The 23,036-nt window shown below is 37.4% G+C and overlaps 2 protein-coding genes across 2 annotated transcripts; one reads left to right on the plus strand and one right to left on the minus strand.

Annotated features, from left to right (window-relative positions):
• The first annotated feature begins 1,971 nt into the window (after positions 1 to 1,971).
• On the plus strand, positions 1,972 to 14,079 carry LOC126619289 (uncharacterized). Its single transcript, XM_050287610.1, is given in 12 exon segments — positions 1,972 to 2,150; positions 3,337 to 3,527; positions 4,246 to 4,676; positions 4,678 to 4,769; positions 5,999 to 6,149; positions 7,005 to 7,115; positions 8,176 to 8,785; positions 9,629 to 9,868; positions 10,587 to 10,656; positions 11,755 to 11,924; positions 13,038 to 13,104; positions 13,573 to 14,079. Coding segments are annotated over 11 exon segments (2,226 nt in total). The 5' UTR covers positions 1,972 to 2,150; positions 3,337 to 3,389; the 3' UTR covers positions 13,719 to 14,079.
• A 232-nt stretch (positions 14,080 to 14,311) lies between these two features.
• On the minus strand, positions 14,312 to 21,752 carry LOC126619284 (ATPase family AAA domain-containing protein At1g05910). Its single transcript, XM_050287605.1, has 10 exons — positions 21,279 to 21,752; positions 20,646 to 20,759; positions 18,691 to 20,514; positions 18,417 to 18,605; positions 18,169 to 18,311; positions 16,739 to 16,984; positions 16,316 to 16,502; positions 15,810 to 15,875; positions 15,476 to 15,725; positions 14,312 to 14,810 (listed from the first exon to the last, which is right to left on the minus strand). Exons 1-10 carry the CDS (start codon positions 21,534 to 21,536, stop codon positions 14,416 to 14,418), a joined length of 3,672 nt encoding a protein of 1,223 aa, XP_050143562.1. The 5' UTR covers positions 21,537 to 21,752; the 3' UTR covers positions 14,312 to 14,415.
• Positions 21,753 to 23,036: the final 1,284 nt, after the last annotated feature.

Raw genomic sequence — 23,036 nt, forward strand, 5'->3', positions numbered from 1 at the left:
ACTCCTAACAAAAAATAGCCTAGTCCATTTTATTAAAATATTATTATTATTTATTATAAAATAATATTTTTTTAATAATTTTATATTTAATTTCTGACTTCGTAGAAATAAAAAAAATTAAAATGTTTTCAATTTCATCGCTCCACCCCTGCACTTCCTTTCTCAATTTCTCAACTTCACTGCTGCACACCTGCACTCTTGCACTTTATTTCTCAACTTCACCGTTGCACACCCCTGCATTTCCCTCCCATCTTCCAACTCTTCCCATCCTCCTCTGCTATCATCAACAAGCTCAGACCCAACTCCTGCAAAACCAAAAGATTAAATCTTGGTGCCAGCTCTGCAGAGCTTGTCGTCGACGACGATGGGGTTGGCGTCGTCTTCCCCCGTGGGGAGTCGTTTGGTGGAGAAGAAATACAGTCGGGTCTTCCCCCTTGACCTGACCTGGCGCGGAAAAACGAAAGGAAAAAAAATGGTGACTGATGTCATGCTGGCGTCATACGGGCCAGTCCATTGCTCTGTCAATTTTGGGCTGGTCTGGAGACCAGCTTGGGCTGGGTGTCAGGCAAGAACACGGGGTGGAGAGGATTGGCTGAGTGCCAGCCTTGTTTTTTGGCTGAGTGCCGGGCTCTCTTCTTGCCGGTGGACTTGCTCTTAGGAGCCTTTTACACACTGAAACTGCTATAAGGCCTAACTCATAAGGGGCTTAAAAGAGGACATGCCTGAGCTCAACAGCCAACCGTTACTAAACCTAGCCAACCAAGGAGCACATTTATTACTTTAATTTGTTAACTTGTAAGTTTTGAGCGATAACAGTTTGTCGACCAATGAGCACAAATGTTTATTGCTTTAATTTATTAACCAATAAGTTTTGAGCATTAACACAAGTGTTTATTACTAGATGGGAAAAAGTTACTTAAATCATTAGGACGTAAATTGCAAATGGTGGATTGATGCGATGGTTAGAACATTGTTTGTAGTAATGTAATTAATTTGTGGCGCACACTTATCACTAATGCAATCTACCGGTTTTAGGAGAAATTTTTAGTATGTAGAATATATGGCACGGTACACAAGTGTTACAATACAATTAGTTAGAAATTTATTTTTTCAAATATACAACCACTAGTATTATAACTGTTACATCCCACATCGTCCAGAGGTGTGGATCTTCTAAGCCTTATATGTATATTCTCATCTCTACCTAGCACGAGGCCTTTTGGGAGCTCATTGGTTTCGGGTTCTATAGGAATTTCGAAGTTAAGCGAGTTCGTGCGAGAGCAATCCCATAATGGGTGACCCACTGGGAAGTTCTCGTGTGAGTTCCTAGAAACAAAACAGTGAGGGCGTGGTCGGGGCCCAAAGCGGATAATATCGTGCTCCGGTGGAGTCGAGGCTGGGAAGTGGTCGAGACCGGGCCGGGATGTGACAATTTGGTATCAAAGCCAATCTCTGGTCTGAAGTGTGTCAACGAGGACGTTGGGCCTCTAAGGGGGTGGATTGTTATATCCCACATTGTCCAGGGATGTGGATCCTTTAAGCCTTATATGTATATTCTCATCTCTACCTAGCATGATGCCTTTTGGAAGCTTACTAGCTTCGAGTTCCATCGGAACTTCGAAGTTAAGCGAGTTCACTCGAGAGCAATCCCATGATGGATGATCCACTTGGAAGTTCTAGTGTGAGTTCCAAAAAACAAAATCGTGAGGGCATGATCGAGGCCCAAAGCGAACAATCGTGCTCCGGTGGAGTTGAGCCCGGAATGTGGTGAGGGCCCGGGCTGGGATGTGATAATAACATTTGATGTAACATATTGTATTTATGGTGTTGTTTTTCAGCATATAATTGAAAAATCAAATTTTGTTGTAATACTGAAATGACACGTGGAGAGGAATGTAGAAGATTAAAAGACAAGATCAAAGTACGAGAAGGAGCGTAACATTTCCCAAGAAGTATATAAACGTAAAACCCTCGCGATTCCCGAGGAAAAACTTACGCGGTCCCAAGAAAAAGGTGAAGAAAATTCACAATGTCGGTGGAGGAGGACTGATCTTCCATTTCTCCTCGGACATCGGCGCTGTCTGTTGTCCTCTGCAAATCCCGTGCTCACATTTCAGACAACCTAAGTTACCTTCTTTACCTGCCAACTGGTAAAAACTCTTGTAAAAAGCTTATTTCTTTTTTACTCCTCATCATTTTCCCTGTTCATTTGGCCCCTTTGCACAGTGTAACATACACTTCTCGCATACGGTTTGTAATTGTATAAAAACACACACATATAATGTAGACGTATTTCATCTGTATACGTACATGTATGTATGTATATATCTGTATATATGTTGATCAGTTTTTTTTTTTTTTTTTTTTTTCGTTTTGGTTAGTGGTATTTTTGGCCTGATCAGAATTTATCAAGATTTTGTTTTAACCTTCTCGTGTTATCCTTCTCTGTAGTTCATATTAAAAAAAAAAACTGTTTAATTTCGGGTAGTTTGATAACCATTTGTTTTTAGCTTTTAGGGTTTAGACCGAAAGCCAAATTTTTAAAACTCGAAAAAGTAGCTTTCTTTGTTATTTTTGAAAAACGAAAGTAGTTACCAGACAAGTTTTCTTTTTTATGTTTTTAAAAAAATTAAAAAAAAAATTGAAAACTGAAAATAAAATGGTTATCAAACAGCACTTAGACATTTTTACTTTTTCGGTATTTAAAGCTTTTATGGGAAGTTATATTAGTGTGTTTTGTAGTGTTTGCTATGGTTGTTTTTGTGAATTTTTAACATCTATACGTTTTGGAGAAGCAATGTAGTACGAATTGTAGAGGTTGCTTGTGGGAAGAGATGAGACTCTATACTTAATACATATATATGAGGGAGAAAAAGAGAAACTTTAATTTTTGGAGCTTTTATTGGAAATTCCTTGAGTATCCATGCCTGTTGCGTATGTGCAACTCGGTGCAGGTGGAGATTTCCAATGTAAACCTGATGTGTTCTGGTATAGCCGTGAATTTGATAACTTTGAAAGTTTCCTTTGGTCCCAAGGAATTATATGTATTTGGTTTTCTGTTTGTGTTTCTGCCTGGCATTTTATGAGAAGACTGAGTTTATGATATATTTCTAGGTGATGAGCTCATTAGTGGCAGACATTTATCTCCAAAACAGATGTCATTTGTAAAACTGTATCTGTTAGTTTTCTGCATATATCTGCATTTTGGCACAAGTTTTATACTGCTTGGTTGTTAAATATCTGTATCGATAAATATGCATGAGCATATACATAGAGGTGGACATTCTTTCATAGAGCTTGTCTGTCACATGGTTTTATGTTTTTCTGTTTTTTCAGTACACAGTTAAAAACCTAAGGGCAAGTGGTGATCATAAAGATTTCTTCAAGCCATGGATGATATGAACGTATGTCCAACTGAGGAGGCCATTCAGGCTTTTTTGGAATACTTGGTTGACCCAGTACTTTCACCTAAATCTTCTATGCGCAATACACCATCGTTATCTCAACAAGAATCAGTTGCAAAACAGGTTTTGTTCTTACTTCATCTCATAACGCATGCTTGTTTAATTAATGAAACAATGTTATCTTTTATTTGTGTTAAAGTTTTGTTGATTAAAATATCTGTCTAGGATTCTTCTCATACTTTGCCCGCTGAGTAGAGTTAATATCTTGGACATTTGTTTAGATGGTAGACTTTTTATCCACGGCTACATAATTTTTTGTGACTCTTTCTTTAATAGTCTCCATTTATTACCATAGAAATGTCTTGAAAACTATTAAAAGAAACGCGAATATGGCTGTAATTGCTCATCTCAATATGAGACCAAACATATATATCTATATTAGGAATATTTCTCTAACTGTTATAAAACTTCCATATAGGTCATACAATATTAAGGGTTCATAAATGACAATATCCAAATAATAAAATGTGCTATATATGGTTTTCGATCATTTTGTATTCTATGGGAAATTTACTATCATTCAGTAAATGTATGCTTCTGTTATCGTATTTGATGGAGTAGATAATAGTTCAGATCATATTTGGATGGAAGCACATGAAAAGACTGGAGTCACCTTTAACTATTTAACGAATGAGTTGGTCTTGAGTTCTAGGAGCCGGGGATGTACAATAATTTGGCCAAACATCAAATCTCCATACAAAGAATTGAGTAAATTACTTGCACCTGCAATTATACAATCTTTTAACTACTTACTTTGCCTCTGAAAATGTTTTTCCCATAGGTTCATGCCGTTGTGTTACTATACAACTACTACCACAGAAAGCAATGTCCAAAGCTAGAAGATTTGAATTTTGATTCCTTTTGCAAGTTGGTTTTGTTTCTGAAACCAGCCTTGATGGTTCATATGAAATTCATGCAAAGCCCCAACGACACTAAATTGGATGACCTGGAGAAACAACTTTCAGTGACGGAAAAAGCAATTGTGGATGCATGCAGTATATCTGTAAGTTTAGATGCATTAAAGGATGTTCCAAACACAGAGGGATGGCCAATTTCCAAAGTTACAGTTCTTTTAGTTGACTCCAAGAAGGAGAACTGCTTTTTGCTATTCAATTCCATTACCCAGGGGGTTTGGTCAGTGATTGAAAAAGATGTAGATGTCTCAGTCCACAGTCCGGAAGATAAAGCGGTGGAAAAACATGTACACAAAAACAAGAGTTATTGGAAAACCTTCAAGAAGAGAATCAACAACTGATGAACCTATTCTCCGAAAACTTGCATATTCAGCAATTAGTGAAGCTACAGGTATGCAAATTCCTTATGTAGTACCCTTGTAAATAAGTGAAGCTCATGGAAGCCCTCTACCCTTCTGTATCCAATTGCTGAGGTAAACATTTACTGATCTGTGCAAAGAAAACATTTAGAAAACAATAGGAAGTTGAATCTGAAGCAGGTGTTTTTTTTTTTTTTAACTTTCGAAAGGATTAATAATCAGTACATAACTCCTATTGCAGAATCTAAAGGTGCATCAAGATTCTGATAAACTATTGTATATGATATATGATGCTTGATGTGATACATTTGAACCATCTTAGCCCACTTCAATGAAATGAATCTAATTGTTTTTGAATAAGGATTCCCTATGCACATTATCACGATAATGAAAAAAATTAATAGGGGTAACCACCGTTAGATGTGGATCAACATTATATAAAGTTGTGTTTGCCTTGCTTTAGCAATGCATATTTCTCATAACATTCTGTATAATATCATTTCAGAGTTTCACTAGCTGTCACTGATACTCAATGTTGCTAATTGTGTGGTCTTCTCTACATCATTAATCTTTTGGTGCTGTTACAACAGCTCATCAAAACCATTTGTGATGATAGCCTAGCTTGGTTATGCTTAGGCTTTGTTGGTCCTAAAATATATCGGGGGAGTATGGTTTCTATATAGAATTACACTGTTGTGGTTTATCACAAAGTCAACTATCCTTGACCTGAAAAAAGAGGATGTAAAACTACTAGAGGGCATTGTTGCTTATTGGAAGATTCTATGTATATTAGCTATAAATATAAAAATTTGAGGAATAGTTCAGCCTCCACGGAGATTATTTATTCATTTAATTTGAAATCTTATGTAAACAAACTTGAAAACCCTGAAAACCCTTTTTGTTTATATAAGAACTATAATGTTATTAGACTAAAAAGAAGAAACTACAAGCAGAATGAACAAGAAGTCCATCATACAACTGAAGCAACCACCAAAAGACCAAAGCCAATAAAGTGCAAACTATAAAGCTCCCCCCAGTCAAGAATAATTACAAAATAAGGAACGTTCTTGACATATTTTGACAAAATTTCCCAAGGAGACAATCTAGTGCTCAACTTGAAAACCTTTTTCAAGGTGCATACATTACAAATTTAATTAGTGTAACTTGCTGCCCCTAAGTATCCAGATCCTTGTTTTTAAGACCATTTCTTCCAATTGTCTAACAGATTAGCTGACAAATATGATTCTTTTAAATGGAATAGGTATTAGTCAAACTGATCTGCTGGTTTTGGAGCGCCAAGTTGTATTTTCTGTGACTAGCGAAAAGGCGGCTGCTTGCTTCTTTATAATTCAGTGCACCAAAACTGTCAGTGAGGGTATTATTCCAGTTCCTATTAAAGATGTTATTGACAGGTATGGTTCTAGAAACACCTTTCTGTATTTTGTATTATTTATTGGTTTTTTGGGTGCTTTGAGAGGTTACGGTGTAAAATATGTCATCAGCGGTTTTTGGAGAGTGGATTAAGGGTGCATTAGAATTGTGTTTTAATCATTAGCTTTTTTAATTCCAAAGCAAATGCGTTGTATTGGATGGTACATGTACTAGTTTCAGCAGTTTATCAGTAATCTGTTGGCGTTCTATGTCTCTTATTTGCTTGTAGGTAGCTATCAGAAGTTTTTGATGTATCACAACGCCTTTATTTAAAAAAAAAAAAAAAATACCTTACAAGCTTTTCACTATGTTTCTGTGAAACAATATGCTTTACAGATACATAAAATTGCAAGCATTTCGGCAAACTCTGTTGCTTGAAGACAAAAGTATGAATAAAAACAGATATGTTGTTAATACTTTGTTTCTCGTAAGGTGAAAAAGATTTAAATACACAGATGAAAGCAACATAATCTAAATTTGGGAACATTACATCTGTGAGCTTCAATGTAATTTGAGCTTATTGGGGGTACTCATTTTAGCAAGTATGGACTGGATAGAAATAATAATTAGAGGTGTTTATATGGAATATTTTACTCTGTTAACTAGATAATTGAGCGGTTATTATATACTTTTCACTTAATGGTGGAAGCAACCACCCTATACGATGAGTTTACTGCAGAAAATTATAGATCCTTATAAGCATTCAGGAAATGGGTCGGGTTTGTAGATACTAGGATTTGTATTTGAGTGCTTAACAGTAATCATTTATTATATGAATTGACTGCTATCCACTGTGGCCTTTTTAATGCTAACATGATGTCTTTGATAATGAGTAGTCTGCAGGGTCCTATGATCCGAAAGAGTTTCAGCAGCTGGGCAGTTACGCCAGTTGTTGAGTACTACCATGTGCTTCCTTATGCTGGGACTTTGTTAGACTGGTATCCCAGGTGTGTATTTTATCTTCATATATTTCGTAGCTTTATTTATTTTTGATATATAATCAACTAGAAACACATTCAGTTGGGCATAGTAGTTTTTGTGTGTTTTTGATATTTTTTTCATTTGCATTCTGAACATTTAATTGAAGATTCAATGCTCAAACTACTTATAATCCTTGTACATGTCGTTTAATAATTAAGAAATTTTTTCTCATATGCTTTAAAGAGACATTCTTCAGGATAAAGTATATTTGTCTGTGGTTTACTTTTGTCCAACTAATATGTTGGCTGATAATAATTGAAGCAGAAATCTTGACTGAAGATCAGACAAGAAATATCGTAATTGATAGAGCTGATTCTAAAGAGTAAATGTAGATTGTAGGCAGTATATTCGTAGCAGTCATATTTAACTTATTGTATTTGGTTTTATACTTGATCTAGATAGTTTGTATTGCTATTTATGTCCTCCAATTTGGAGAATAACATAATCAAGAGGAATTACTCTGATTTCAAACAAAATATCAGTGTGTTTTGGTATCAGAGTTCGGGACACTAAGATGCATGGAATCATAATAATATTCTTCCTTGTATTCTTTTTTATATATATACTTTTGAGGATTTACCCTTGCCCTACCCCATATACAAGGCACATTATTAGGAATGCGGGTTTCAAAACAATTTTTTAGGTCTTAGTTACTCAGCCTTGACAGGGTACCACGTAACTTAGGTACATCACTGACACACAACACAAACTAATGCAACCTGTTGGTATGGGATGCATTGGTACATTAGTGTTAGCTTGCAGTCCTTCTCACGTTTGGATTGTCTATTCTTAAGTTTGTGAACTTTTAGCCTCCTGTGTCCTTGTTTTATAATTTTTTTTTGGTTATAGGCATAGAAACAAGCAAACATTAGTGCTTCTTTGTTGGGTAACCTTATCCAAACACACGATGGCGATTAGTGATGAAACTAACGGTTGTATGGACTTTCGTATTTGATTTAGAGACTACAGAACATTAATTCTTCAAATTGTCCTTTATTTGCCTGACGTGTTTTTTCTCCGCGGTAGGAGAGAATTCTCAAATGGTTTGCAAGATTCAACCCTAGGGGATGGAAATATAATTTTAAACAGCCGCGAAAGGATTGGAAAACCTAGCAAGCAAGAACTTCATAAAAGCCAAGACAAATCTCCTGTAAATGATGTCTTGATAGAGAATCTTGAAGACAACTCAAGTGTTTCTAAACCTAATCCCCAATCATTGAAGGAAAACGATACAACTGGATGTTCCAAGACGAGTTTGGTTGAAGCCTTCAATGGGCCTCAGAAAATGGAGGCGGGTGACACTTTCATGGTCCCACCGCAGAATGATCAAAGCTGCAAGAAGATTTCAAGCACCACTCATTTTATCGATCACCATGTGGAGAATCTTGAAAATAAAACAATTAGATATAAACCTCAACTAAGGAAGCAGAAAGATGCTGCTGGATGCTGCAAGACAAGTTTGGCTAATGCTCTCAATGAACCTCAGAAAGTTGTGATGGATGACCCTTCCATGGTCCCCTCACAGAATGGACAACACTGTAAGAACACTTCAAGCACCATTCAAGTTGTCAACCACCAAGGAAAGAGGACATCCTCTACCAAAAGTGAATTACATGGCTCAGCAAATAATGCTAAGGTACGGTTGGAGTTCTTAACCCCCTTCAACTCCAGCATTGTTCAACATTTTTTTTTTGTTTTTACACCTTATATGTTAACTACTTCCCATTGAGTTCTATTATATAGTCCTACTTGGAATGAAATTTTAATTTGGTGTTAATGTTGTGGAGATATGGTACTTACTAGCTTGAGGTTCATAAATCTGCAAAGTTATTCCTTACATTTTCTTTTGTTAAAAAAGAATTGGGATGTAGTACATTACTCTTTCATTATGTTAATTGTTATATTCCAAATCAAAATCATTAAAAGACACTTCTCTCAACTCACTATCACTTTAGTTACTTGAAGTTAACTCTAAACCAGCGTTTTAAATATTATCAGAAAACAAATTATTAAAGTGTGAATTTGAACAGTTACAAATTTGATTCATTTTGTCGTAAGGGTATTATAACTTGCAAACTATAGACTGGGTGTCCACATGATGACATTTTCATGAACTTAATATTCTTGGGTTCTATATATAATATAGTACTCAAATGTTATAAAATTTATTAAATAATCTTCAGTTTCCCCACTTATATGTGAAACAAGTAGATTCCTTGGGCGGAAAGGGGTCACCTGTTTTTGTTTATTTGACTTATTACACCTCAGGTGCTTAACCAACCTTTTACTTAGATTTAAAATATTTGATCAAAGAAAAAATATTGCAAGATTTTAAGGTACTTGAACACACTTCTATGTTTGATTGTCAAACGAGTTATTGTTTCACCAGGACTGGAATCTTTAGAGTTTATACCTAATTACACGCCTTTGCTTTAAAGTTATTTCTGTATCGTCTTATTTACCGTTGTTGGGTGGGCAGGTTGAGGTGGTGAACTCGAAAACAGGGCCATTCATTCCTGACTGCGTTGAAAACCTTGTTTCTGGAAAGGAGATCGGTACCATTAACTCGTTTGATCAAAATGGTATAAGTGGTCATGCCCTTGTCACCTGTCAATCTGGTTCTCAAGATCTTCACAAACTACAGGTTGCTATAGCTTCAAAAGGAAACATCTTGTCACAAACTGCATTGGGAGTTCTTATGAAAAGGAGGGATGATCTGGTAATAATTTTTTTTTGTTCCGTTTGTAATCACTTTATCCTCTTGATCTATTAGGACGAGTTCCTTCTGAATAATCATACACATACGCATATAACTCTGTATGTCAATTAGTCATCCATAGATTGTTGGGAATGTGCATGTGAAGATTGTTGAACAAATTATTTCAACGTCCAGTGGACTTTTGTCTTCTCTGATAAAGATTGTTGGCAGTAGCCTCAGCAGAAGTGCATTAGTGGTTTGGCACCACTGAAGTTACTACATTCCAGTCACATCTACCAAATATGAATGAATTTTGTTTGCATGAAATGATTTCTGCACTCCCTCTTTATCTGCTTTATACTACCCCTCCTGTTTCTAGATACATGATTGAATAAATCAACAGTGAATCAGGGCACAAAAACAAGCGGGAAAGTCCGAGAAGACAGAAGGGGAGTGTGAAAATTATTTTCCCTTGTTTGAAATTTACATCCTTCGAAGTTCAATGTTGTACATCAGTTCCTCAATAAATTGATTTGGTCAAATATATAAGAGGCCGACCCCATGGGATAAGGCTTTGTTGTTGTTGTTGGTCAAATATATAAGAGACTTGCTTCATGGACCTATCAAATGTTGTCTTGCGTTCCATTGGTCTTATGTTGTAGCATATTTACTTTACTAGTTATACCTTGATCTAAAGTAAGTCTTTTTTCTATTTCGATTCATTTGCTTGTCCATGCAGTCTCTTCAGCAGCGCAATATAGAGGATGAGATTGCTCAGTGTGATAAAAAAATCCGGAGAATTTTATATGGTATTATTCTATTGTAAGTTTTTTAAGGGAATTGTTATTAGCACTCCAAAAATCCCGTTGTGCACTCCTCACAAGTGTATTTTTATTTCTAAATATAAAAAATTTAGAATGCACAATAAGATTTTTGGAGTAATAGTTCCAATTTTTAATTATTTTATTTATATGTTTTTTCTTTCCCTCACCCTTTCAGCCTGATCATTTCTTTCACTTTCTATTTTGCACACTAAAATGTACTATTTTGTGTACGAGAAAATCCAATCATTACATCTTAAATTTAATTTAATTTTTTTTAATTTATGCTTGATATAATTTTAGAGGTCGCACTTGGTGCGATGGCAAGTGCCTTCGCCCATAAGCGGTAGGTCTCGGGTTCGAGACTTGGGAGCAGCCTCTCCATAAATGGGGGTAAGGCTAGCCGACATTCACCTCTCCCAGACCCTGCGTAAAGCGGGAGCCTTGTGCACTGGGTACGACCTTTTTTATGCTTGATATAATTTTAATTTGTGATAGTGTACATACCTTTTCAGCGACATTTGTACATTGATGATGTAAAGAAATACCATAACACAATTAACTTCATCTGTGTATAACTTTCGTTAAAAACAAAATTTTAAAATCATGGCAGCTCATGGAACAACTGCATATACCCAATATGTTAACTGCCTTGCTCCTCCTACTTATTAAACAGATAGCTGAAGCTGATGCCAAAATAGTGAACTTTCAACTGGCCTCAAATTATGATATAGACTATAATTTATAGACCCCTTCAAAAAACATATCATCAAATTTAAAGTTGTTGAGACATAGGCCACGCCAATTAAGGAGATTGCAAAAACCTTGTCTTCTTATGTATTACATTGTTCATAACCACTTAAAAAGTTTCAAAAGTGTGTTCCTTGTTTGAACTTCAAGCTTAGCACACTTTGGGCCACATGATGAATCACTGTTGTGTTTTCTCATTTGTATATTGATTGGTAAAGACAAGACTTGGAATTGCAAGGGCTGTAGCTTATTCCACCCACATCTTTAGAGGTAGGGCTCCTTTGCAGCGAGTGTAGCTGATCTATACTTGGGTTTTTGTTTTACTGACTACCATAGGTGGGGAAGATGACTTGGCTCTAAAGGTAGACTCCATAATAGAAGCTTGTAATGATGTATACGCAAGAGGTGAAAGGAACTGTAGACTGCGTGAAGATCAATGCTCTCCTCAAAATGTGAAGAGGAAGAGGTTGTCAGAGGCTATTCTCAGCGTGAAAAGTCCATGCCAGGCAAGTTCTGCTGTTGGATTCTACTTTCTTTCACATTGCATATGTCCATCGAGACTCTGAGGCTTATAGGTTCTTCATTATATGCATTCCATTTTAATCCTATGTGAGACATCTACAGGGTTTATTTTTTTTTGTCCGATAAACAAATTCTGAGTTCTGACCAAAAGCACAAACTGAACAAACAAATTTTGAGCTGTTTTGAACTCATACGAAGTATAAGATGTTTTGCGGGTTATTTGTTGGGTGTTTTCCCATGCATGTGGTTATTCATTGATACCTTTTGTGCTTTGTGGAGAGAGAAAGGAAAAACTTTTGCAGGACTTTGGAGTTTTCGAATTTTTTCTGGGTTGTCTGACTCTGGTTACAAAGCAATAGCAGAATCCTTTTATTGTTCCTAGAATATCTTGAGTTGTTAGTGGTATTTTTTTCTTCTTTTGCGTTGTGCTGGTTCACTGGTGCGTCCCTTCCTGATGCATCGCTTCCTTGGTTGTTTGGTATTGGTTTGAAGTTCTGAAGGTTTTCGGTTTAGTTGATGTGGCAAAAATCTGTTTTAGTTTCCTGTTTCTGAGAAGTGAAAATACCACACAAGGTTGATTGTAGCTTGTGAAACTCAGCGTTTAAAGAGTTTGTTGTCAGTAACTTTCTTCCCACGAGGCATGAGAAGGGATGGCCTTTTAGATTTTATGGCTTCCTTCCTATGTCTGTTACCTCAAGTCCTCTTCAGTGTGAAGCATGTCAGTTAGTCAAACATCATGGTGTTTCTTTTTTTTGTCTAGTTATTCATACTGATTTTTGGTGTTGATCTAAAGATAAAAGCATGTTGGGTATTTAGTTTTTGTTTATTTTGTTATTGTTCCAGAATGGCCGAGTATGTAGTCTGTATTTGAACTGTTGTGTTGCTATTATTTTTGCTTTTATGTATTCTTGGAGCATTGGAACTGCTGTGGAATACAACTTATAAACCACCAATGAGCTCTGCACTGTCTGCTTTGGCATTTTGTCCTAGTTGATTTCCACTGTAGGGGTATATTGCTCTTCAATGAAATCTTCACTCAGTAGTATCTTACACATGTTATTTCCTGCACCCTCTTATAAATACCACCTACCTGGCAGGAATTGGACGGTGCATGTTATGACAACAATTGGATATTACCAACTTATCGTGTATCTCCATCAGACGGTAAGATCATTTTCATTTGAACTGATTTTAAACAGGGTGATTTTCCTATATAAAAACAAAGGATGACTTTTTATGTTTGCTCACCACTGATCCAGTAGTTGTACCTGCACTTTGTGTTACAAGGAACTTTTGCTTACTATATAATGTGTGACTGAGATTTCCATTTAGATATATTTTAGCAATGTACTGAAATCCCAAAATATAAAGATTCAAACATTAAAAGTTGGCGGGTCTTCCTTTCTCTTCTCCAGGCTGTTTTTACCTGTGTAAAGCTGTTGATTTGACTGGAACTTGCATAAGTTCGAAAAACTGATTATTCTGATTTCTGCAGTACACTTAATTCTGTGTTTTTGAAATTTTCTTGTTGATTTACCTTGTGTCTAGAAGATCGTCACAAGAATTGTGCATTAGAAGATCGATTGACTGCTATGCAGAGTTTAAAACTAATGTTTTAATTGCGTTTGAAAGGTGGATTCCAAGCTGACGTTACAGTAAAAGGGATGGAATTCGAGTGTTCAAGTGTGGGTGGCCTGTGTTCGAATCCTCGTGAGGCAAGAGAATCGGCTGCAGCACAAGTATTGGCAAAACTGCGAAGTATGGCAGGGCAGGCATAGAAGTTCTAAGGTTCTTCGTTGACAAGATAGGAACTGCATTGCATTTGCACTCACCATATAACTTCTAGTAGGTTTTTGTTGTGCTTCAGTGAAGTTTGGATCGGAGCAGTGGATTGTTTAACGTAGTTGTTTGACTATTGAAAATTTGCTTAGCCTCTGAGCTGTGTCGTGTGGATTGTTTATCGTCGTAGTTTGAATCGGAGCAGTGGATTGATCTGAGGTTTCCTATACCTTCCGATGGAAAATTATCGGAAACCTTAACGAATCGGTTGTATTAGCCGATCCTCCATCATATCTTGATGTTACTCGACTTTTGAGTTTATGTCAAACAAGTCCACTGTCTCGTGTCTCGACTTGTTAATTATTGGTCGTTGATATCTTTCAATTCATTCGATTTGACAGCCTCACTGCTTCGATAAACAAGTTCGTGACCATGATCGTTACTCGCATAGTGGCGATTGAATCTGGCGTCGAGCATGGACTTCAATAAGACGTAAATATTAATAATTTAACGCGATGAAAGATCTATAACTAAAAATTTTGCAATAAAAAGATTTGCAAGAGAGAGAGAGAGAGAGAGAGAGAGAGAGAGGGGAGGGGGGAGAGTGAGAGAGAGCTCTATCACTCAATAAATTTGCAATGAAAAAAAAATCCCGACTTTACATCTGACTAAAGAATTTCCTTTGTTGTTTAGAAGTCAGAAATTTGCTTCATCCTCTGCGTATTTCAATAAGTACCTCAAAATTGAAGACTTGGTGCCATCCATGTCACCTTTGTGCTTGATGTCAAAAATGGCCTTCATAATTCTTGTGTACAGCCTTTCGAGTTGCGGAATGTCATAGTTTGCAGTCCTTTCAACAAGAAGCCGCCTGACTGACTCTATTTGGCTTGTGACCTCGCCATCCGACATGACGGTGTCTTGGGATCCAATCATATCGGCATGGCCAGAAACTTCTACAGGAGTCTCAAGCTGATTGCCACCAGCAGAAGAGGACTCTGGGACTTCAGGATTTGAGTCATTCGTCTCCGGTTCCTGAGATGTCTTCAACGGTGTTGAATCTTGATGCTCTGACTTGTCTTCTGGAGTCGAATCTGATTATGATCAGGAAAGTTCACATCAACAAGTTAAATTGAGAATTACTCGAGCATCCATAGAAGAGAAAAAAAATTAGAAAACTGTCTTTCAACTCAAAAAGCTTAGCAAATTACCAAAGTGCTCATACACACATGTCCTGGAACTCCACAAGACAGTAAATTAATGAAGAGATTTGAGTAATCCTAAACCCTATATATTCTTAACAGTTTGGTACTAATGATAAACAATAGTCCTTGTACACAAGTGTGCGTAATAATAGATGAACAGATAAAGAGGGGCAGAACATAAGTTTTTCAGCACTCTTCACCTGTTTTTCATCGTTTAGTTCAATCTGTTTTGCCTTCTTTGTTATGAGGACTTTTGGAAATAAGAATTTCAAAATTGTAGGGGCAAACGAAGAGCAGTGCTAGGCTCGGTTAAAAAGGTCCAACTCCGGATGCTAAATTTCATATTGAACTATAAAACTCATTTGAACAAAAACTATAAAACTCATTTAGACATGAATAAATTTAGTGTTACCTGCATGTGCAGGCTTAACGAAGAGCAGTCCTAGACTCGGTTAAAAAGGTCCAACTCCGGATGCTAAATTTCATATTGAACTATAAAACTCATTTGAACAAAAACTATAAACTCATTTAGACATGAATAAATTTAGTGTTACCTGCATGTGCAGGCTCAACATGCTTCTTCGGCCTTTTCTGAGACTCATGGCTCGGATCCAGATTTACATCCACCTGGACATTACGAAGTCGAGCACTTGCCCTGGTGACAGTTCCCAGCTGTACAACAGGTTCAGAGGGGAAAGTGGATACCCCTAAATCATCGGGAATATGTTCTGGACCACCTTGAGCTGCAATCTTGTCACAATATGCAAGAAGTGCTGGGTCCATTTGTGACAGCATCCCATGTACCTGAGGGGAAGAATAGTACATCAAAGAAATGCAAACGCAAAAAGCCTCAAAATAAAACTGGAAAGAAAATTAAAAAAAACATACTGCATCTCGAAGCTCAAAAGCTCTGCTGACAATCCTAGCACCATTGTAATCATCTCCATTATAAGCCTGAATACAAGACAGCAGAATATATCAAACTGAAGCACGATAAAATTTACAACACAAACACAATAATTACAAAAAGTTCGAGCTTCCTTTGCACAACATATGAAATCAGAACTCAAAAGTGAAAGTACGATGTTACTTCAGAAACACTAAGAAGTTTTAATTCCCAGATGTTCCCAGTATCAGGGTTTGATGCCTCCTATATAAATGAATGATGAATCACAATGCGACACTATGCATCTTAACATTGACCAGCATAGACCCATTTGACAAACCCAAGGCAAAAGAAATGTCATGCAATGAGACAACAAAGAAAGAACACACATCAGATAGAAAGCAAGTCATGAAGACCAAAAAGAAAACAAAAATAAATTGACGACCTTGGTCCTTTCAGTCATTGTACAATAAATTTACAGACAAAAGCTACAACAAGGAACACATACCTTTGCGTTGGAAACAATAAGATCAACGTCTTGCAGGAATGCAGAACATGTAATGTACTGCCCAGAGTCCACGCATTGCAGCAGCTTAGCCACATCCATAGGGTTCTGAATAATTGAGCGATAGTTTGGAGCATCCTCATCCGAGACAGGATAATGGAAAGCATTAAACCTCTTATCATATAAAAGTCTGCAGCATTTGAAAAAAGACCCCTCTTTCCATTAGTATGAAGTGTCAACCAACAATAAGAAAAAGCTGAACTAAACAGAGGCCTCAAAATTCCAATTCAAGCAAAAAAGATACTCCTTATGGAGCAGGACAGGAAAGAATGTGGAAGTATGACAAAACATTACATGCAACTAATCAGTAAGAAGATACACCAATCATCTAAAAGGGACAACAGGAGAGAGCAAAGATTATCTAACCGGTTGCAAACATCTCTGAGGCACATCCGCAATCGGCGAAGAGCATGCTGCTCAGCTTCTACCTTGGCTTTTAACTCCGAGACCTTCGGACCACTTGCCACTTTTGGGGCCTTGGGAAGTTCTGGAACAGATACTGATTCCTGGGATTTTTTTGTTATCTCCTCTAACAACACTGATAAAGCAGCTTCGATGAGACGGTCAAAAAACAAATATCTGTCTTCAGTAGATGGTTTGCCCAACTGATAGCTGATAATAAAAATAAGTACGATTAAAAATCACAGGCATGAAAAGTACTTTTTAACAAATTATAAAAGATGATTTATGAACTAGCTTCAAAACACAAATGTAGTAAGAGAACAAATTCATAAATATTAAGTTTATTATTTGTGTAATAGTGAAATACGTATTACATTCTGTGTAAAAATTTCAAAACAAAAGTTTTTAGACACCACCAGGCAAGCAATCACAAAATACATGAATATTGAATTGCATGTGCAATCCTTTGATGAGATATTTTTTCTATAGTTGTTTATTAAGAGTGCAAAGGGAGAGGCTTAGTTGTTAAAGACATGCTGTGTGAGTACTCCATTTTATCTTCATGCCTCTTTCATTAATTTCAAGAAGTTATAACCTTAAAAACAGGTTTATGGTGAATCAAGAAATGATAATCTAAGACCTACAATGCAGACTATTATGGTTGAGGAATGAGAATGGCAACTTGGCACACCACAAACCTCAGGCCATTCTACGTTTTTCAGTAGGCTTGAATCCACTTTCATGCACTGTTCAGTTGAACTTTGAATGTGATTACACAATCAACCACACGTTTATGAGTTTAGCCTCTTTCTCCTTAGAACATAATTATCAACACAAAACCTTTACTTCTGTCATCATAACTTTTTTCAGAATAGCGCACAAGAAATAATATAGGAGTAACTTTTATGTCAAAACCAGCATGTTTCACAGACCCCGAATGGCAGTTCACCATGGTAGTGTATGTGTAGTACCTATGGGTAACTAAAAGATAAACTAAAGACCAGGGTGGCCAGGGTTCCTGATCTGTGGAGGTCAAGAAATTATCAAACTATTGAAAGCCACTCATTCTTCTTCATGAGGGCACACAAATTAATATACTTCCAAATACAAATAATTTCCGACGTGGATATTCAAACTTGTATTTTAAGTCAAACCCAATCACACCTTCTCTTTTTAAAAGTTGATATAATATTTTTTAAGACCTTTTAATAGGTTGTTATATTAAGACAGAAAAACTAGGGCAGTATTATAAAACTTCCCTCAATACTTGGTTTTCAATAGAATATATACAGCAAGCATGCATTCAGTAGATTGGCTTTTAAGTATGTAACAAACAGAAACAAAGAATTTAAATTAACAAATAAAGATTGGCTTTTAAATAAATGATAACATACATAGAACGTTCAGAAAATATTGAAGAAGCTGTAGTGTCAACTTCAGCAGGTGGCACTGATGATGTTGCAAGAAGTAATATTGGCAAGTCAGATGGAAATTCTTCTAACAACGTCAGCAAAACTGCTCGGAGCTGCTCATGTGCCTGCACAATGAATCGACCAACCTCAAATAGCATAAAACAGACGACAAAAAGAGCATGGACATCCATTTAATTAACATTGATATGAAAATATTAACATGCACTCACTGTTTCCCACCAAATATTGAGCTGAGGCAAATAGAGAATTGATGGAGTTGTTCTCCTTGCCTCACCAAATATATGTACCAGTGCCTCCTCTGGTGTCTTTGCACTGGGATCAGATAGAAGAGATGGAAGTCCCAAAGAATGAACAGGGAATTTCTCAAGTTCATGTAAAACAGCAGGCCCAAGATGATCCTGTAAAACTAAAGCAGTAAGTAAATTTAGTTTGTCTTTCCATTCTGAACAATGTGCATATAGAGAGAGGATTCAAGATAATTACCAGGCCAGAACCTTCACCACCACATAGCAGAAGCCGAGGCCTGTAGACAAGAGGAATTGCAGAGCCAGAGGACAGCATGGAAAGCTTGGTCAACTGTGATGAAACTGCAAGGGGTGGGAAAATATCGGATATATACTTCATGGCTTTTTGGAGATGCATTTGCAGGCATGGTGCTACTACTGAAGACAATGGCCTGGAGTGCACAACAGCACCTCTGTGAGCAGCTGGAGTAATTGTTGACATGGCTTCAACAAAGTGATACTTCTCAACGTTTACTGAATCAACATCGATAACAAACTTATCATCACTTGTGTAAACCTGAGGATATTTTTCTCGGAAAGCACGAATGGCAGCTTCAGTGCAAAGAGCCTTTAAATCAGCACCACAATATCCAACACAACTAGCTGCAAGTTCCAATTTTAGCTCCCTTGAAGGAGGACTCCTCCATTTCCGAGTATGAATGTCTAAAATTTCAGCACGTGCTTCACAGCCAGGCAAAGGAAAGTTGAATTCACGGTCAAACCTACCAGGGCGCCGCAGAGCTCCATCAATTGCATCGATCCGGTTGGTTGCTCCAATCAAAACGACTTGGCCACGGGAATCAAGACCATCCATCAAAGCAAGCAAAGTTGAGACAATAGAATTGTGAATTTGCTCTTGTTTGCTGGACCTTACAGGAGCAAGTCCATCTATTTCATCAAAGAATATGATCGAAGGTTGATTTCTTTGTGCTTCCTCAAAAAGTAGTTTTAATTGTCTTTCAGCCTCACCCACCCATTTACTTAGCACATCTGCACCCTTCCGCATGTAAAAGCTGACCTTCTGGCCAGCCTTTGATGCAGCACAGGCTAACGCTCTGGCAATTAATGTTTTCCCAGTCCCAGGAGGACCACATAACAAAACCCCCCTTGGTGGGGTGATATGATAACTTGCAAAGAAATCTGGATATAACAGAGGAAAGAAAACCATCTCCTTCAAAGCATCAATATATTCAGAAAGCCCACCTATATCATCAAAACTCACACTATCATCAACCTGCAAAGGTTGTATGTCTGCCCCTCCCTTTGAACTTGGCCCAGCAGTTTGAATTCCAGATGTTAAGGTGGCAAAAGCATCACCCTGATGACCCCAACCTGAAGCAGCAACATTCAATCCCCATGCTGTTGTTCCATGCATGTCTAATCCCCCAAAGAGCCAAGGTGGTCCAGATCTGCTCCCACCTCGGGCCCAGGGAATTGCTGGTCCTTGGTCTAGCTCGTCGACAAGAAGGGAGTCATCAGAATCATCTGTCCTTGTCATACGATGGCGCTTATGAACTCGTGATCCACCCTTTCTCACATCCCTACCGACCTTTGTCCCCATTCCTTGACGCAATACTCTACGAGGAGATCTTGGTCTCAGCTTACGGACATCTGCACGATTTCGAAGATCATATCGTCTTCGTCCATCTTGTTCTTCATCACCCTCCTCATCATCACCGTCTTCATCACCATCGCCATCGCCATCACCATCACCATCATCATCACCCTCACCATCACCAACATCCTCACCGTCAGCTTCATTTTGAGCATCATCTGCATCATTGTATTCAATGTCATTCCCATTTTCAGTTTCATCTTGATCAATCTTCTCATCTGAAGTACCCGGCTCATCATCAAACTGCAAATGCAATTGTTCTCTTGCGGAATTGAACCGACGAGGGCGCAATCCTTCGCGACGAGGTGTATGCCTAGTCTCCACCATCTTTTTGTGCTTGGGAGATGGCAACTCATCTTTAAACGAACTATTATCAACCTTATTCTTGATAGATTTACTCCTGACTTTCTGAAACCAAAAAAGGACACAGGTTCAGTTCAGACAACACATCAGGTTTTACAAGCTTCGCTTCAATCGAAGCCTGACTAAGAATTAACGTTCTTAAAAACTACATGCATTGGTTGAGTATAAAACCTCACCATTATATCTTCATCCTGCTCACTTCCAGAACTGTCGTCTGTTATGTAGTCGCCCCGATTCCTTACTGACATCGTTCTCTTTCTTGTGGAGCGCCGGAGGTTGGATGCATCTGCCTGCAAACAAATGCAGAAACACAAAAGTATATATGTATCAGAGTTTTCAAATGAAAAATGGGAACTGAGTCTGATATTCTATATTTACTACCAATCTTGCACGTCGGGAAATATGAAAATATAAACCCATAAATCCTCTCCACTCCTCCCCAAAACCCTTAACTTTGAGGAAAGTCACTTAAAACCCAATTTTCCAAACCTTCTCTAAGCTTTCTCCGAATTTACGGAATCCACCATACTTTTTCCCCAAATCAAGTAACATTTTTGCAGCTTTCCCGGAAAATCACTAGACCCTAACCCTGCCCAATTAATTAAGCCACATGCAAAAACAAAAGTAGATAAAATAAGCAAATCAAACATGCAGATTCACAGAACGGTTCCCTCCAACAATAATACCAAATCAAAAATCAATAACCCTAAATCCATATACCAACGCAAATGCTGCCCAATCAACTTTCAAACTTTGAAGCAAAATCCACGATAAAAGCCGAAAATTGATCGAAATCAGTCAAAACTTACATTGAGGTTGCTGGAGGGGAGAGGAGTGGTGGATCTTTGGGGACGAGGAGTGCCGCCATGGCGCATTATCTTAGCGATATGGGAAGCGGCGGTTCGGGTCTTGGTCTTGTTCTTCCGGTTTCTCCGCTTTTGGATGATCTTCCTGGAAGTGCTTGTGGTGTAGTAGTATATGCCCCGCCCGTACGGCGTCGTCCGCCCCTTCAGCCTTCCGCTCGTCCGCACCGGCTCCGGGGCCGTCCCACCAGATCGCTTATGCATTTATATAAAAATTAAATTTCAATTTTTATATAAATGCAGAAAATGGAAAGAACGGGGAAATTTTGGGAAGTAATTGGAGAAGGAAACTGTGAATTTAATTTAATTTAATTAATTAATTTCATTTTTGGTGTCTGAAAGGAAAGGAATTTAAGGAGGAAGGTGCGGTGAATTAGTAGTGTCTAGGGTTTTGTATGCACAACAGAGTAGAGAAGGAGAGGGAGGGAGAGGGGGTTTTTTTATTATTTACTTCTTTGCACTAATACCCTTGAGATTTTCTATGTTTTCAGAATATTTTGTGAGGTTTTGAAACTTACATTATCATCCTCTGTGGATGTTAGTAGGGCCCGTTTGGATCTTACATTATCATCCTCTTCGGGGTGTATTGATTTTTTTATGGTTTGCTCTCAACTTTTTTCCTTGGGAGGAAAATTTGGGAAATTGCTTCGATTCTTTTGTATTTTTTTTACTCTATTACCATCAAAACCTTGCACTCTTCGGTGCGAGAGTAACTGTTTTAGTTAAACTTTGCATTTCTTTAAATTTCGTCTCTTTCGTCAATAATTTCTTATTTCGTTATTTTCATCATTCTACCACATCGCAGCTTTTCTTACAGACATAACTAACAATTTTTACACATGCTACTTTGTGATGATAGAAGTTATGAAAAAATAAAATGAAGTAATAATGAAGAGAAACCGATCCAATTTTTGAATTTTGGTTTACCATAAATATCAGTTCGGTTTTGTTTTGCATTTTTTGGTTTGGTTACCAAACCGAAATCAGCCCTTGTGCCATGCATTAAGAAACAAATTCGAAAAGATAGTGGAGTGGAAGCTGTGCAAGGCAATGAATATCGAATGTGGATGCAAAGTGCCAATAATGGTTTGCAGTAAAAAAAAAACTATTTTTGTTAATACAACAAAATATTTACATTGAGGATTGGGGAGAGTTGAAAAAAAAGAAGTTTACGAATGAAAATTTTGGTAAAAAACAATTCACAATTACAAACTCAATACAATACAATTTATCAACCGCAGAACATCCACATCAACAAGATAACTCTAACAAGAACTAGAACCATCATAACAGCATAACGAGGAAAGCACTTCACTACCCTCTAATGATCTTCAGCAAAAAAAAACACTATTGTGAGTCACCTCACATTGAGCTTCCTCCTTATAGTCCTTTCTCATACACACAAACCAAAACCAAAATAAAAACCAACCTTAACTCTAAAGGACGGTCGTTGCCCCAAGACCTAAGTTTGATCTCTAATCTATGGACAACACAAAGACTCTTCTACAGAACGAGAGAGGGACCACAACTACGAAGACTCTTCTCGCTATAGCAAAGAACGATTACAATTGGAGGTAAAGATGATTTGAAGATAGAAGAAACATGTAAAGAAAAAGAGGAAAGAGATCAAGAAGGATCGCCACTGACCTCAATGCCAACTAGGGGTGGGCACTTTAATGTATTTACTAACCTACCGAACATCAA

Source organism: Malus sylvestris, chromosome 4, assembly GCF_916048215.2.
Source record: "Malus sylvestris chromosome 4, drMalSylv7.2, whole genome shotgun sequence".
Classification (NCBI taxonomy): Eukaryota; Viridiplantae; Streptophyta; class Magnoliopsida; order Rosales; family Rosaceae; genus Malus; species Malus sylvestris.